Raw genomic sequence first — 13,514 nt, 5'->3', positions numbered from 1 at the left:
CCCCATTTGCATCTGGTATCTATCTACAAGGTAAGAGCCCTTTGTGACAATGTCTTGCACAAGTGTAGCTCAACACTGGTACACTGTTGGTGCCCACCGTAGCCTTTGGGAAGGAGTTGCATGATTAAATGGCATGCTGGGTGAAGAAATAGCTTCCAGCCACCTCCCAGCTTGAGCAGCAAAAGCCAAGCATCACTCTAGGTCCCCCTCTTGTGCTTCTCTGTGTGTAACTGAAATATTTGTGGCACGTAGTTGCTGGAGACAGGACCCACATCCCCCCTCACCCTGCCCCATAACCGAGAGCTGTGCTCAGGCTCCTGAGGGCCCCCAAGGCACAGCTCTGCTCCCTGCCAGGGATAGCTGCTAGTGGGGAGCAGGCTTGACTCGCAGCCAGCCTTCCCAGGCATGATGACATCTCGTCTCCGAGGGTTTCCATTGCATTACATGATTAATTAGCTGATTAACAAGATGTTGTTACAGAAGAATCTGTTCTCTGGACACCAGCTCAGGCGAACACCATCCTCTGTGCTAATGAAACTCTTCTGTTCCATGCAGGCATGCACTAATTTAAGCAACAACATGCAAATGAAGAACAATACAGTGAGTAATTTGGAGCTCTTAAATGAATTAGCTAGTCTTGCCCAGGGAGTTTTCCAAGGAGAGAAGAGAAAGCAGGAAGACAGATAGCTCTGGTGGGCCTGGAGCCACAGGTCACAGGTGTGGGGGGCTCAGAAGGTGACTGCTACCTGTCTGCTCCTGTCCTGCAGAAGAAGGGAGGGCATCAGGCCTAGGCTACAGGCACCAGAGGAAGATGGATGTAGCTCCAGCTGACTGAACATGGTCATGAGGTGCTGCTGGAGACACCTGTCCCATAGGCCAGGCTGTGAGCTCCCCTGTGGTGGGATTAGAGCAGCAGCACCTCAGCATGGTCCTGGGGCTCAAGGGTCCAAGTGAGAGCCCTGGGTGGGAAAGCATGAAGGGGACAATACTCCTGACAAGGCAGGACCAATATCAGCACAAGAGCACCTCCTCCATCTCCAGGCTTTTAAAAGGATCATGAAAGAAACCAAAAAGACAGCACATAAGAAAGCCACAAAAGTGGATTTGCAGCCTCCAGGAAGAAGCCTGCAGTAAGAGGCTGAACAAGCACAATCCCTTTAGCTTATTAGAGAACTGAGAAGCGTTGCAATTCCAGCATGTAAGCTGCCACAAGAGGAAATTACAAAGGGTTGAAGGCTTTTTAATATGGAAGAGGAAAGGAGTTCCTTGTAGTGCAAGCAACGGGACCTGTATCCACTACCCTCAGCTCCATTCTTTTCAGCACACTTTGGCTAAACAGCATCTTCTGGATGTGCAGATCTTCTGGATCAGTGCAGATGTAGCCGGGCCAAACAAGATGCTCAGTCCAATGTGAGGGGGCTGGGCAGCTAAAAAGGTCCACGATTATTTGCGCTGCTCAGATCTAGCTGGCAGGAGGTGGTCAGAGCAGAGGAAAGGGCTTCTCTATAAGTAAGAGAAATGGCAAGACACAGAGGTTTGCTGTAGCAGTTTTCCATCCAGTTTGATGAAATTTGCAGTGAACTGTTCCTGCCCCACTATCAGGCACGGCTGATATGGGAAAAGCTGAGGCAGGAGAGAAAACACCGGCAGCCAAATGGCAGACACTTTCCTCATGGCACAGATTCCCTGGCCACGGTTTTAGGCAGAAGATCCTGCCAAGACAGAGTTTGTAAAAGAAAGCTGGATGTAAAGGACTTCACCCTCTCTGGCTTCGTTGCCATGCCCCAGCCACAACGGGCATGTGTGCCACAGGACTGCTTCTGGCAGCTCCCAGGCAAGCCCAGTGTGGGAGAGAGGGCCCTGGCTCCAGGTCCCAGGCTGATGCTGGTGTGAGCCCTGTGGGATTCAGTGCTGCAGCAGCAGCAGGACCCACTGCACCAAGACAGCAGGCAGAGCATGGGTGTGCACAGCTCTGAAGAGAAGGACAGGAGGAATCTGGGCTGGGTAGGAACAGTGGGTATTTATCAATATAGAGAATTCTTTACACATTACTTGCTCTCACACACACACCCACATCTGCACCAGGCAAACCAGCACTTCCTCCAGGCACAGGAAAGCATGGCTTGGGTCATCAGTCCACAATATGCTGGAGTGGCCTCCCAGGGAGTCTTAAACAAACGCAGGTCACCTTCTGCAGAGGAGTCCTGGCTGCTCCACTCATGAATCCCCCATCTTCCAGAGGCCACAGAGTGTTGTCTGTCCCTGGGTAGGGGCAGGTCAGGCACCTGAGGCTCCTCAGGAGCGCTGGGACTTCACACGGTTCCTGCGGCCGGCTTTGGCCCCACGCTGAGCTCCCTTCATAAGGCCCTTGAACTGGCCCTGCATTTTTGCCCGCTTCCTGGAGGGAGCAAGGAGCAGGAGACTGGGTTGGTGCAGGCACTGGGCACACCTAATGCACAGGCATGCTCCAGGCTCTGCAAGGAGTGGCACAGAGAATGACAGGGAGCTCCCAAACCCACCAAAAAACCATAGCAACAAAAAGCAAACCCATTCCCATCCCTGTGCCCTTCCTGATTAGCCTCACCTTCTGTTGAGTTTAGCTCTGTTCAGGGGGATGTAGGCATAGGGGTCGAGCTGGCCCTTCTTCTTCACGTCACCTTTACCTTTCTGTGGGAGATAATGACATGTGAGAAGATGCAGCACCAGGGGAGATGCAAATGTCCTGTTCCGGTGCAACCCTGCCACCTGGCCATCCCAAAGACTATGATGCAGTGGGGTGCCAGCTGAGCTATCATCACTCATATGATGCTACAGACACCTGCTTTGAGCACTGAGCAGGAACTGTACACAGCAAGAGCAGTAGAGGAACTCCAAGATGGGCTGGCAATGTTCAGAGATACTGAGTGTCTCTTGCAGCTCCTCTTGCAGCAGAGATCCCCTTCCAGCCTTGGTGCTACAGAACCAGACTCCCAACAAACAAATGGTGCTTCCTGCCCCAGCAAAGCCCCAGGTATCCCCCCACCTAAACCCTGCAACCCCCTGGGTCCTTCACCTTGGATCTGTACTCTGCACCGAAGGCTGGCTCCTTGTTCAGTGGACGGTGGATCCCAGAGCCTCCAGCTAGAAAACAGAGAATGTGTTGGAAGGGGGTCTCAGGGCTCCCCCTGCTCAGTTCCAGGCTGCAGAAGATGTTCCTGTTTTTGCCTCCAGCTCTTGGGTGTGAGGTCACCAGAGAGGGGTGGCCATTTCCCACAAGCAAAGATCCCTGGAGAGATGGGCAGAGAACTGTCTGAGATTAACAAAGGCAAATGCAAGGTCCTGCACTTGGGGAGGAGTAACCCCAGGCACCAGTTCAGGCTCTGTAGAGAAGGACCTGGGGGTCTTGGTGGACAACAAGCTGTCCATGAGCAATCAGTGTGTCCCTGTGGCCAAGAAGACCAGTGGTATCCTGGGGTGTATTAGGTCGAGGGAGGTGATCCTGCCCCTCTACTCTGGCCTAGTGAGGCCTCATCTGGAGTGCTGTGTTGAGTTCTGGGCTCCTCAGTACAAGAGAGACGAGCAGCTCATGGAGAGGGTCCAGCAGATGATTAAGGGACTGGAGCATCTCTCTTGTGAGGAAAGGCTGAGACAGCTGGGCCTGTTCAGCCTGGAGAAGAAATGTCTGAGAGGGGACCTCATCAGTGTCTCTAAGTATCTGAATGGAGGGTGTCAAGAGGATGGTGCCAGACTTTTCTCGGTGGTGCCAAGCAATAGGACAAGAGACAGTAGGCAGAAACTGATGGACAAAAGTTCCACCTGAATATGAGGATGAACTTCTTCACTGTGTGGGTGACCGAGCACTGGAACAGATTGCCCAGAGAGGTTGTGGAGTCTCCCTCACTGGAGATATTCCAGAACCATGTGGATGCAATCCTGTGCAATGTGCTCGAGGATGACCCTGTTTGAGCAGGGAGGTTGGACTGGATGACACACTGTGTCATCCTGTGGTCCTTTCCAACCCAACCCATTCTGTGATCTCTGCTCTAGTTGTCCTGCAAAATGGGTCTATGATTCTGGCTGGACTGGGCACAGGCAGAGAACTTACCTCTGTATTGAGAGTAGGTTCCAGCCTCGGCTTCCTCATCATCTGGCTCCTCTCTGAACCGACGCTTCTGGTTTCTCTTCTGCAGAAGCAAGCAGCAGGGACCCTGCAGCTGGCTTGTCCTTACAGTTCTGCCTTCCCACATACCCCCAACCTCCTGCTTCCTCCCATGGGCACCCAGCGACCTTCCAGACAGCACATCCCTATCCCAGACAACTTCCTGCACCCCTCCGACCAGCTGATGCTTGCCTGGTGTCACCACTAGCCTCGGGCACAGCTGCAGCTGCCATGGCACAGGCAGTGGTTTGGCACAGCCGAGTTCCCCAGCATCTCCTCAGGACCACAAGCCCTGTACTCACACTGCGGAGACCCACATCCTGCAGCACATCTGCCATCTCCTCGTCTGCTCCTACGGTACAGGACAAGAGGGTCAGTGCAGGATACGGGCACTGACCTGGTATCTGGGAGAGCCCCAGTACCATGCCAGCCCCTGGAGGGGGTTGCAGTAGCAGGGTCCCCTACTAAATCAGTACTGGTGGCCGTGACCCCTCCAACCCGCTCCTGATGATGGAGGGGGCTGTCTCTCCTGGGCAGTGGCCCAAAGGAGAGCCACTGGGTGTGACACAAGGCTGTACACACTCCTGCCACCTTCACCCATATGCCCTCAAAATCTCACATGCAGATGGCAGGAAGAAAACCACTCAGAAGTCCAGAACAAGTCTAGTGTAAGCCCCTGATAGCCCAGGCAGTACCTCTGGCTTCATCATCGTCCATCTCCTCCTCCTCTTCATGGATGATCAGGCGTCCGTCCTCAGACATCTGGAAGTCGTGGCTCACTCCTCTGGCCCGCTTGGGGCCTGGCTTGGTGGCTGCTCACAGAGGGAGGGGTCAGGGCCTGGGGAAGGACCCACTCCTGGGGGCAGCTGTACCCCCAGGACCCCTGTGCATCACATCAGCCCCTGCCCCATCTATCCCACCCCAGCTCCGTTAGAAGCTTCACTCCTTACCCAGCACCCGCTGGGACACATTGGGGTCCAGGAAGTTGAGGGGCTCATCCTCTTCCCCTTCCTTCAGCCAGGCCTGGCCCTTGTGCCGTGCTTGCTTCCTCCGCTCCTTACTTCGATGCCGTTCCTCCTCTTCCTCCTCCTCATCCTCTGAGTCAGCCAGGATCTCCTCCATGCTGTCAAAACACAGAGAGGATGATGGAAACAGAACAAGCCCAGGGGTGCAGCCTGCCCCGCAACACACAGCAGCCTCAGAGATGTCTCCAGCATCTCCAGAGGCACCAGCTGAGGAGATCCAGCACCAAGCCCTCTGTGAGGGCTGCTCCTTCTTCACCCCAGCCCATCTTCACCTGTCTCCTCTGGGCTGTGCTGGTGGTGCCTCCTCCTCATCCGTATCTGCAGCCGCCCGCTTCAGGGCGCGCTGCTTGCGGTTCCGGGCTTCTGCCTTGCAGATGTTCACCAGCACCTTATGGTACTCAGGTGGCAGCAGCCCCTTCACCAGCTCGAAGCTGAGGGGCACACAGAGAGCAGTGAGCACCCACCTCCTCCTGCACCGCTTCCCAGAGAGCTTCCTCACCACCCCAGGAGACCCTGGCTTACCCGAACTTGCGGATGAACTTGATAAAGAGGTTTCGCAGCTTCATACGAAAGTGGCGTCTCATGTCATCTGAAAGGTTCCCCACGGCCTCCAGCTGCCAGGACAGAGACCCTCAAGACCCAAGCACCCTTGCCTTGGGCACTCAGCCTCCCACCCTTCACCTGCATGGCCGCCTTGCTCACCCTGCTGCCATTGCCCCATGCATGCTCCAGGCAGGGTCTCCCTGCTTGGCAGGGCTGGTTCACGGAAGTTCACTGACATTTTCATGCCAGCATTCAGGAGAGAAACCTCCCCACTGCCATCTCAGCCACTGAGATCAAGGTTGTTCCCTTGGCTCCCAAGCAGAAGCAGGGTGCAGCTGGAGATGCCCCCAGGTGCCCAGGGCAGCCCCAGCTCTGCCCTGCCACCCTCCTCAAGGCACCCCGTGTGGGATCTCACCATTGCCTGCACATGCTTGGCCAGCAGCTTGGTGTCCACCAGCAGTAGTGTGACCTTGAGGAAGCCCAGGGCCGCCTTCACCACATCTCGTGTGCGGGAGGCCAGCAGCAAGCAGATGTTCTGCAGGAGCTGCTCCACCACACTGAACTCCAGGTGATCTGCAACCATGGTGGGACTCAGCCACAGCCGGCCTCCTTCCAGCACCTACCTTTGCCAGAGTGCTCTGCCTTGTCCCCCAGCCCCCTGCTCACCTTTGAACTCAAAGAACAGGCGGGTCAATGCCAGCACGGTGCAGCTGATCATGGTGACTGAGCCAGTGAGCCCCACGTAGATCAGGAGCAGGAACCGCTGCATGGCCTCTGCAAGAGGGGGATGACTCAGGCTTCGATTCACTCCGTGACCAGCAGCATCCCTGGACCATTTCAGTGGGATGCTGGGCATGGGTCTGATACCCCTGGGGCCAGAGCAGCCGTGGGGCTGAGCAAGTGGAACAGGAGCTCACCTTCAGGGTTGGGCCCAAAGCGGATGAAGGCATGCCCCATCTCCACAAGCAGCATGAAGGCACTCTTGCGGGCCCCCACCGAGACCTCCTTGGTGCATAGGATGACCTGCAGGCACACAGGCACGTCACACCACTACTGCCACCACCACAGCCAGAAACAGTTGGGTGCTTCCAAGGACCATGCTCACCTCTGGGACAAGGGCAGTGACGAAAGGTTCGTGCTCTGCAGACAGCTGCTTCACGATGTGGAACAGGCATTTCAGCCGGGGCTGGGGAAAGAAACAGCCCAGCACCGTTACACCCAGGGACACACACATGGCTACCCCTACCATCCACTCCATACCCTCCCTCCCAGCAGAGGCTGATCTCCACCACTGCAGCCCTTGCTCTCACTCTCTTGGCTGGGGATGCTGCGCTCTTGAGCGAGTCCAGCAGTGCTGTCTGCAGGTCCTGCAGATGGGAGCGGACAAAGGCCTGGCAGGGAGCATGGGGAGCGGCGCACACCTCCTCCAGCACACGGTATGCCTTCTTCTGCACACTGCGCTCTTTGCTCTGCAGGGACAGCCAACACGCTCCCACTGTAAAGGCAGCCCCTCACCACAGTGTCTGAAGGGACCCCTGCAGTACCCCACGCCACCCAGCAGAGACTATGGCAGCTGTTCATCCCCACAAAAAGTGAGTCCAAGCTGGCAGCAAGCAGAAGGTTCCCCACCACACCCCCTGCACCTGTCAGGGCTGGGGGCCAACTGACCTGGAGGGAAGGCTGGATGGTGCGGTACAGGGAGTCCAGGGACTGCTCATCAGCATAGGGTGCCATTGCCACTACCAGATCCAGGATGGAGAGTCTGCAGCAGACGAGGACACGCAGGTGATTAACTCTGGCATCACTAACACTGCCCGACCAATCTGGGACTCTGGCTCTGAGTCTCATCAAATGCACAAGAGTGGCAAAGCCCACACAGGACAGTGCCCTAGCTCTGCTCACCAGGAGCATGCCAGCAGTTTTACCCTTTAGCATTAGCCCCTGGGCGTTACCTGGCAAACTCAGAGCTCTCAGGACTGGTCAGCTTTGCACTGGCTTTCTCCAGAAACCCACACACCATCTGCAGGGCAGGCACACAGAGCAGGATCAGAACTGACCAAAGAAAGTGCTTTTACAAGAGTTTGCAACCTACCAGACAGACACCTTGCCACAGAATTTTGTGGAGACAAGAAGCATCAGCGGGTCCAAAAAGAGATGGATAAATTGCATCAGAGTTTGTACGTGATGCACCAGATGTGACTGCAAAATTGGGAAAACCCAGACCTCCGGCTGGAAAGGGCTCTCTTCCCATAATGGCAGGAAGGACTGCTCTCTGCTCAGTGTTTTTCTTTCTGTCCTTTCCAATAAGCCCTACCAGACTGGATCTGGCTTGGAGATGCTGGCTGGAGCCAGCACAGCTTGTCCCACTGTCCGAGGGCTCCCTCACCTGGGGGTCGGTGATGGTCAGGTAAGCACGGACAGTGTCCAGCACGGAGCGGCGCTGAGCACTGCTGCCCCCATCCTCCTCAGGCTGGCTGTACACGTTGAACAGGATGGGCAGGAAATTTTTGGCAAAGCGACCCACTTCTGCCCGCTCCGCATCTAGGGAGAGGATGACAGGGAGGTATAGACCAGCATATCCCTTCTCTGCGTCACTGCAGGGCACAGGGACCCACCAGGAGGGTTCATCTCCCCCCAACCTGTCTCGCAGCCTTTGTGGATGAGGGTGCGCAAGGCCTGGCACACGGTGGGGCGGAGGTCTGGGCGCTCGCTGATAGCCATGCCCAGGGTGCGGGCCAGCCCCTTGAAGGCCCCCAGCACATCTGTGGGGTGGGTGCAGAAGCCAGGCAGCAGAGTCCAGACCTGGAAGGCAAAGGCGGGAGACCAGCAGTCTTCACCAAGTCACAGCTACCCAGCCTGGCACGGGTACATCATAGCAGTGCTCCTGGGCACTCGTTGTTACCTGCCACTGCAGCGTGTCGTAGAGCTTGGCCTCCACACTCTTCCCAGCCTGTGTAAACTCCTGGGCTACAGAAAAGAAGGAGAGATGAGCGGAACAGCAGATGTTGCAGAGCCCTACTACACTCCAGGGAAGGAAAGGGAGGTCCCACAGAACACCCTGGCCTGCTGGGTGTGCCACTCTGCTCACCTCTGTTTTTCAGGGCAGCTGCCAAGGGCAAGAAGTAGCTGGTGAAGAAGCCGAGCCGCGTTCCCTGCACATAGTCCCGCAGCACCGGCAGGAGCCAGCTGCGGGGGAAATCCAGTGTCTCCCTGGGGAGGGAAAGCATGGGTGAGGCACAGGGCACTGCTGGCATCAGCCCCTGGACACTGGGCACTTCCACCCAGCCCCAAAGCTGGGCACAGGTAGGCTCGGCAGCCAAACACCTCCAGCACTGCATGAGGACTGAACAGGAACGTAACGAACAGCTGCAAAATTGCTACCCTGTGACTATACTCACTCCTTGCCGTCAATCTCCAGGGGCACGGCTTCCAGCAGCACCTCAGGGCCCATGGTGCTCACCGCAGCCCCCACTGCCTGGTCCACTTCAGCGGTGTAAGGAAAGTGTGGGGAGAGACGCAGGTCACACAGCGACCGGAGACACTGCCGGGACAGGGCAGGACAGTCTCAGAGGAGCCATGGGGGCAGGTCTGCCATGTGTCACTCACTATGTCTTCCCAGGGGTGCCAACTGCCCTGCACGTCCCTGTGCTGAGTCCCAGAGCTGTGTACGCTCTGCCCACATACGGGCAGGACAGCAGGCACTAGCACAGCCCTGCTCCACACCTGGAGGGGGCAACACAGCCTGGACAGCAGTGCAGCCACCCCACCCTGGCTCTGTGAATGAGTCTGTGCTCTCCCAGACTGGCTCACCTTTCTCATGATGGGATGGCACTGCTTCCCACACGTCTCGAAAAAGACCTCCAGCACCCGCAACACCTCGTCCCACGCTGCATGGAAACGGTATGTCAGCCCTTCCTCCACTGATCTGGGGAGAAGAGAGCAGACGGTCATGCTGGTAGTGATCAGGGCGCCCACCAGGCCTGCCAGACCCCATTGGGGACCAGGCAGATACTGGTCAGAGCTCAGCCAATCTCATGGGGACAGCCCCTCCCACACCACCGCTCCTCACTTGAACATCTTGCACAAGTAGGCAGCAGGGGCTGGGGCAGATGCAGAGACAGTGCCCAGGTCCTCCATGTGGGGAGCAATACACTCACTCAGGAGGATCTGCAAGGACCAACAGGGAGAATGGGACAGCCGTGGACCATGGAGCCCTCAGCCCAGCAGACACAGAGGGGCACACCACTCCCAAACCCCTCAGCAGAGCCCCCCACAAGATACAGGGCAGCAAAATAAGCAGAGGTGCCTGCATGTGGTACCTCCAGGGTCTGTGCCGCTGCTGACACCACCTGGGAGTGTGAGGAGAGGAAGCAGTTCATGGCAGCAGAGAAGAACCGGGGCAGGTGAGCCCAGCACAGGTCCTTCTGCAGCCTAGAGAGGAGAGACAAGGCAGGTGAGAGACCAAGCAGCTGCCTCTCCCCCTGCCCAGCCATGGCCCCTGCCCGCACCTGCCCAGGTTGATGTGTGCCCGCTCCATGGTGGACAGCCAGGTCAGCAGTGGCTGCAGGTCATTTGTGCTGGGCACGTAGTCATAGAGGGCCTGGGGAAGCAGAAGATGGGGTGGGTGGCATGGCACTGCCAGTTCTGTCCCCCCTCACACTGCCACTCCACACTCACGGTGATGATCTGGGCGTTGAGCTCGGCTGGCAGGCAGGCCACGCTGGCCTGGGCGCTGAAGAGGCTGTGGAAGGCTTGCATGGCACATGCTGTCACCAGCTGCAAAGGACATGATGTCAGGAGAGGGCCTCTGCTTTGCACCCACTGTCCCCCCACTCCAAAGCAGGCTCTACCCTAGGAAACCCAGCACTGCTGTAACTATGACCCATGTACACAGCATCTCTCTTCCACAGCAGTCAGGCCAGCAAATACCAGCTGCCCTGGGCTCCTCCGTGTTTGCATCCTGCATTTCCACAATCCCAGTGGGCAGCCAAGGGAGTTTGATTCCTTCCAGAGTGCAGCCAATGAGGAAACGGTCTGCCCTTGCTATCCCTGCAGCAGCAATACTCACCACATGGCTGAGGGTCATGACACGGAGCAAGGTCTCACAGCAGGTCTTGACCATGGCCGCAGGGAAGCAGGGCAGTATGTCCCGCAACAGGGCAAGGACATGCAGGGTAGTGGTGGCCTCCTTGGTACCTGTGGGAGCAAAGCAACCTCTGAGCCTGTGGCACCCCATAGCAAAGCCCCTGTAACAGCGCTGGGGCTGACTCACAGAGCCAGGGTGAACACTCCCCTGACTCCTGAGAGGAGCAGAGGTGACAACTGAATAGCTGAGGACCCTTCAAAACACTTTAGGTGCCCCAGAGGTGTCTCAGACACTCCCCAGCAATCCAGGATGCTGCACCCTCCCCTCTTCCCTTCAAGTCCTTATTCTACCACAGTGGCACAGTCTCCCAAACTCAGCTGCAAACCCCAAGCTCCAGTGCCCCACACCTCCAGCTTTTTCAATCTCCTGCACACAGAACTTGGCAGTGGAGGGTGCCGCGGGGTGATTCTCAGGGGCTGCATCGCCAAACATGAACTCGCTGCCTCTCAGGACAGAGCACACACCATACTGTGCTGCTTTCCGCACCTGGGGGGAAGAAGAACCCAGGTGAGTAGAGGATATAGACCTGGGAGGCAGAGCCAGCCCCAGAAACATGATCCAAAAGCAGTGTCATCTTCTGCCCCTGGCACTGGGTGCTCACCTTGGGCTTAGTATGGACACAGAAACTCAGCAAGCCATGATAGACCTGGAGGGTGACAGGGTAGCTCCAGGCTGCCAGGTCCTGCTTCCGCAGCAGCGTGGCCAGGCAAGAGAGAACCTATGACAAGACAGCAGCAGGGGTGTTAGCATCACTCCACAGAGAAACCCCTGCTCACTGCAAGGCCCTCAGGCTGAGCATCTGGCACCACCCTACAGCAGCAGCCTTGACCCCAGCTCTCAGCAGACTCTGGGCAGAGCTGACACAGCTGGCTGCCCTTGGCTACTCACCCAACGTAGGGCAGAGGTAGAGCTGCTGCAGGCCTGTGAGGACACAATACTCATGAAGGCTTTTGAGGCGTCTGAGAACTTTTTAATAAGAACAGGGCTTGGGACCCTGCCAGGAGAAGGAGGCATGTTAGTGGGGTGAGGAGCAGACAGCTGGTGGCAGTTACATAGAGAACTGCATCACCAGCTTGCCCTGGTTGGTTCCTTTCCCCAGCCTGGGGAGGGAAGACAGCACCAGTCCCTCTTTCAAGATGGGGTCTGTAGCTCTCCCCACTCCTTTGTCAGCCACTCACCGCTTTAGGACAAGGTTAAGCAGGTAGGCGACAGCAGACAGTGACTCAGGGGACTCCACTGCCTCCAGTGTGGTCATCTGGGAACAGAAGATGGGTAAGCAAGGGGGACTGATAATTCACATCAGGCCAACCCTTGGGGAGGGGGCACAGAAACCAGGAGCAGCCAAACAGCATCTCTGCTGAAGACACTTGGGGCCTTGGCTACCAGCATAGAACCTTCCTCCACCAACCTTCCTGAGAGCCCACCCTTGCTGCCAACAGCAGCTCCCCCCATGCCTCCTCCCCATGGCCATCACTCACCAGTGCAGCAAAGTACTCGGTCTCGCTCTCCCTGCCCCCGCGGGAGCGGATCACCTCTGTCACAGCCGCCAGCACGGCGCAGATCTGTGAGAAGCAACCACAGCAGGTCAGTGCTCTTCGGCCTCACACCCAGGGGGCCACCCTTACCAGACACCCCCTTCCCCAGCCCGGCCCCTGCCCCTACCTCTTTGTGAGCGGCGGAGTTGGACTCCCAGAAGCGCTGCACCTTGCTGAAGGTGATGTTGGTACAGTCGCTCAGCCCACTCAGGAAGGTGCCAGAGGACTTCTCCGTGGCCACCTCCGCAGTGTCATCCCCCTCCATGTGGAGCTGAGCGCTGTCGCTTGCCCGCCCCAGGCGCAGGGACCCCGACTGCAGCTCATTGTGCAGCTTCACTGCATCCACCGTTAAGTTGCTTTTCTCTGTAGGGGTGAGACATGTCAGACCTGCAAAGTCATGTTGCTCCACACCCATCCTGAACCCCCCATGCTCCCCTCCTCTCTCCTCCCAGGCAGACTGGCTTGGCTAGAGCTCATCTCCAGCATGTGAGACAGTGGTGCTCCTTCACCCCAATGGGAGAAAGTACAGTAATAATTAGAAAGAGCTTCTAGTTCCTGTGAAAACAAACCAGAGCACAGTCCAGCCGCCTCCTGTGATGGAGGAGAGAGCATCATATCTACACAAATATGTCCTGGTGTGCCAAGGCTTTAATGCTGAGGTGCTTCTTGTACTCTGCCCTACACATCTTTCACATGGAGCCATGCAATCAGACAAGCCAGACACACACTGCATGTTCCTCTGAGTAACAGACTGCAGCCAGCTGCAAGAGGATAGTACATGTTGCAAGACTTGTTTCTTCATGTGTAGGAGAAAGATCTTGGCCAACAGCAGCTAGGGCTCTCGTAGAGCCTGGCAGATTTGGGCTTGCTTTCCCCATCATGAATGGAAGTCACGTCACTCACCGCACTAGACGCCACACCAACACTTACAGGTGTGGCCAGGAGCTTTGGGGAGCCTCTTAGAGTGACAGGCGCTACAGCATACGGTGCCCCGTTCCGTTCCTCAGGCCCGGCGCCACGGTTACGGTAACGAGAACACACTCGTGTCCTCCTACCCGCTTTGCTGCCTCCGCCTCCCCCGGAACTGTCAGCGCCTCTGGGCCCTCCGGTCCCCGCTCCAGCTCTCG

The 13,514-nt window shown here is 57.0% G+C and overlaps 1 protein-coding gene across 1 annotated transcript; it reads right to left on the bottom strand.

The window, feature by feature from the left end:
* Nucleotides 1–2,020: 2,020 nt before the first annotated feature.
* Nucleotides 2,021–13,435, bottom strand: RRP12 (ribosomal RNA processing 12 homolog). The gene is made up of 33 exons (XM_008934108.3): nt 12,515–13,435; nt 12,331–12,414; nt 12,031–12,107; nt 11,741–11,846; nt 11,454–11,570; nt 11,200–11,338; nt 10,775–10,902; nt 10,384–10,482; nt 10,215–10,306; nt 10,026–10,137; nt 9,776–9,873; nt 9,517–9,631; nt 9,105–9,247; nt 8,795–8,916; nt 8,609–8,673; nt 8,346–8,508; nt 8,093–8,247; nt 7,659–7,726; nt 7,375–7,468; nt 7,017–7,175; nt 6,812–6,892; nt 6,624–6,729; nt 6,373–6,480; nt 6,122–6,279; nt 5,686–5,777; nt 5,436–5,594; nt 5,089–5,261; nt 4,834–4,950; nt 4,441–4,490; nt 4,085–4,163; nt 3,053–3,120; nt 2,585–2,667; nt 2,021–2,398 (listed from the first exon to the last, which is right to left on the bottom strand). The coding sequence occupies exons 1-33, from the start codon at nt 12,800–12,802 to the stop codon at nt 2,296–2,298; spliced, it is 3,801 nt and encodes a 1,266-aa protein (XP_008932356.3). The 5' UTR covers nt 12,803–13,435; the 3' UTR covers nt 2,021–2,295.
* Between the last annotated feature and the right edge of the window lie 79 nt (nt 13,436–13,514).

The sequence above is a fragment of the Manacus vitellinus genome, unplaced genomic scaffold (genome assembly GCF_001715985.3).
Source record: "Manacus vitellinus isolate BGI_N305 unplaced genomic scaffold, ASM171598v3 scaffold_15_pilon, whole genome shotgun sequence".
Lineage (NCBI taxonomy): Eukaryota > Metazoa > Chordata > Aves > Passeriformes > Pipridae > Manacus > Manacus vitellinus.
The sequence above is the reverse complement of the archived record's forward strand: the minus strand, read 5'-3'. Positions and strand labels throughout refer to the sequence as shown.

Coding starts and splice junctions, on each gene's coding strand:
- RRP12 (XM_008934108.3), bottom strand. CDS start 12,802: ATGGGTGTGGAGCAACATGACTTTGCAGGTCTGACATGTCTCACCCCT. Junction 10,138..10,214: donor GCACACATCAACCTGGGCAG/GTGCGGGCAGGG, acceptor TCTCCTCTCTAG/GCTGCAGAAGGACCTGTGCT. Junction 7,469..7,658: donor GAGAGCTCTGAGTTTGCCAG/GTAACGCCCAGG, acceptor CGTCTGCTGCAG/ACTCTCCATCCTGGATCTGG.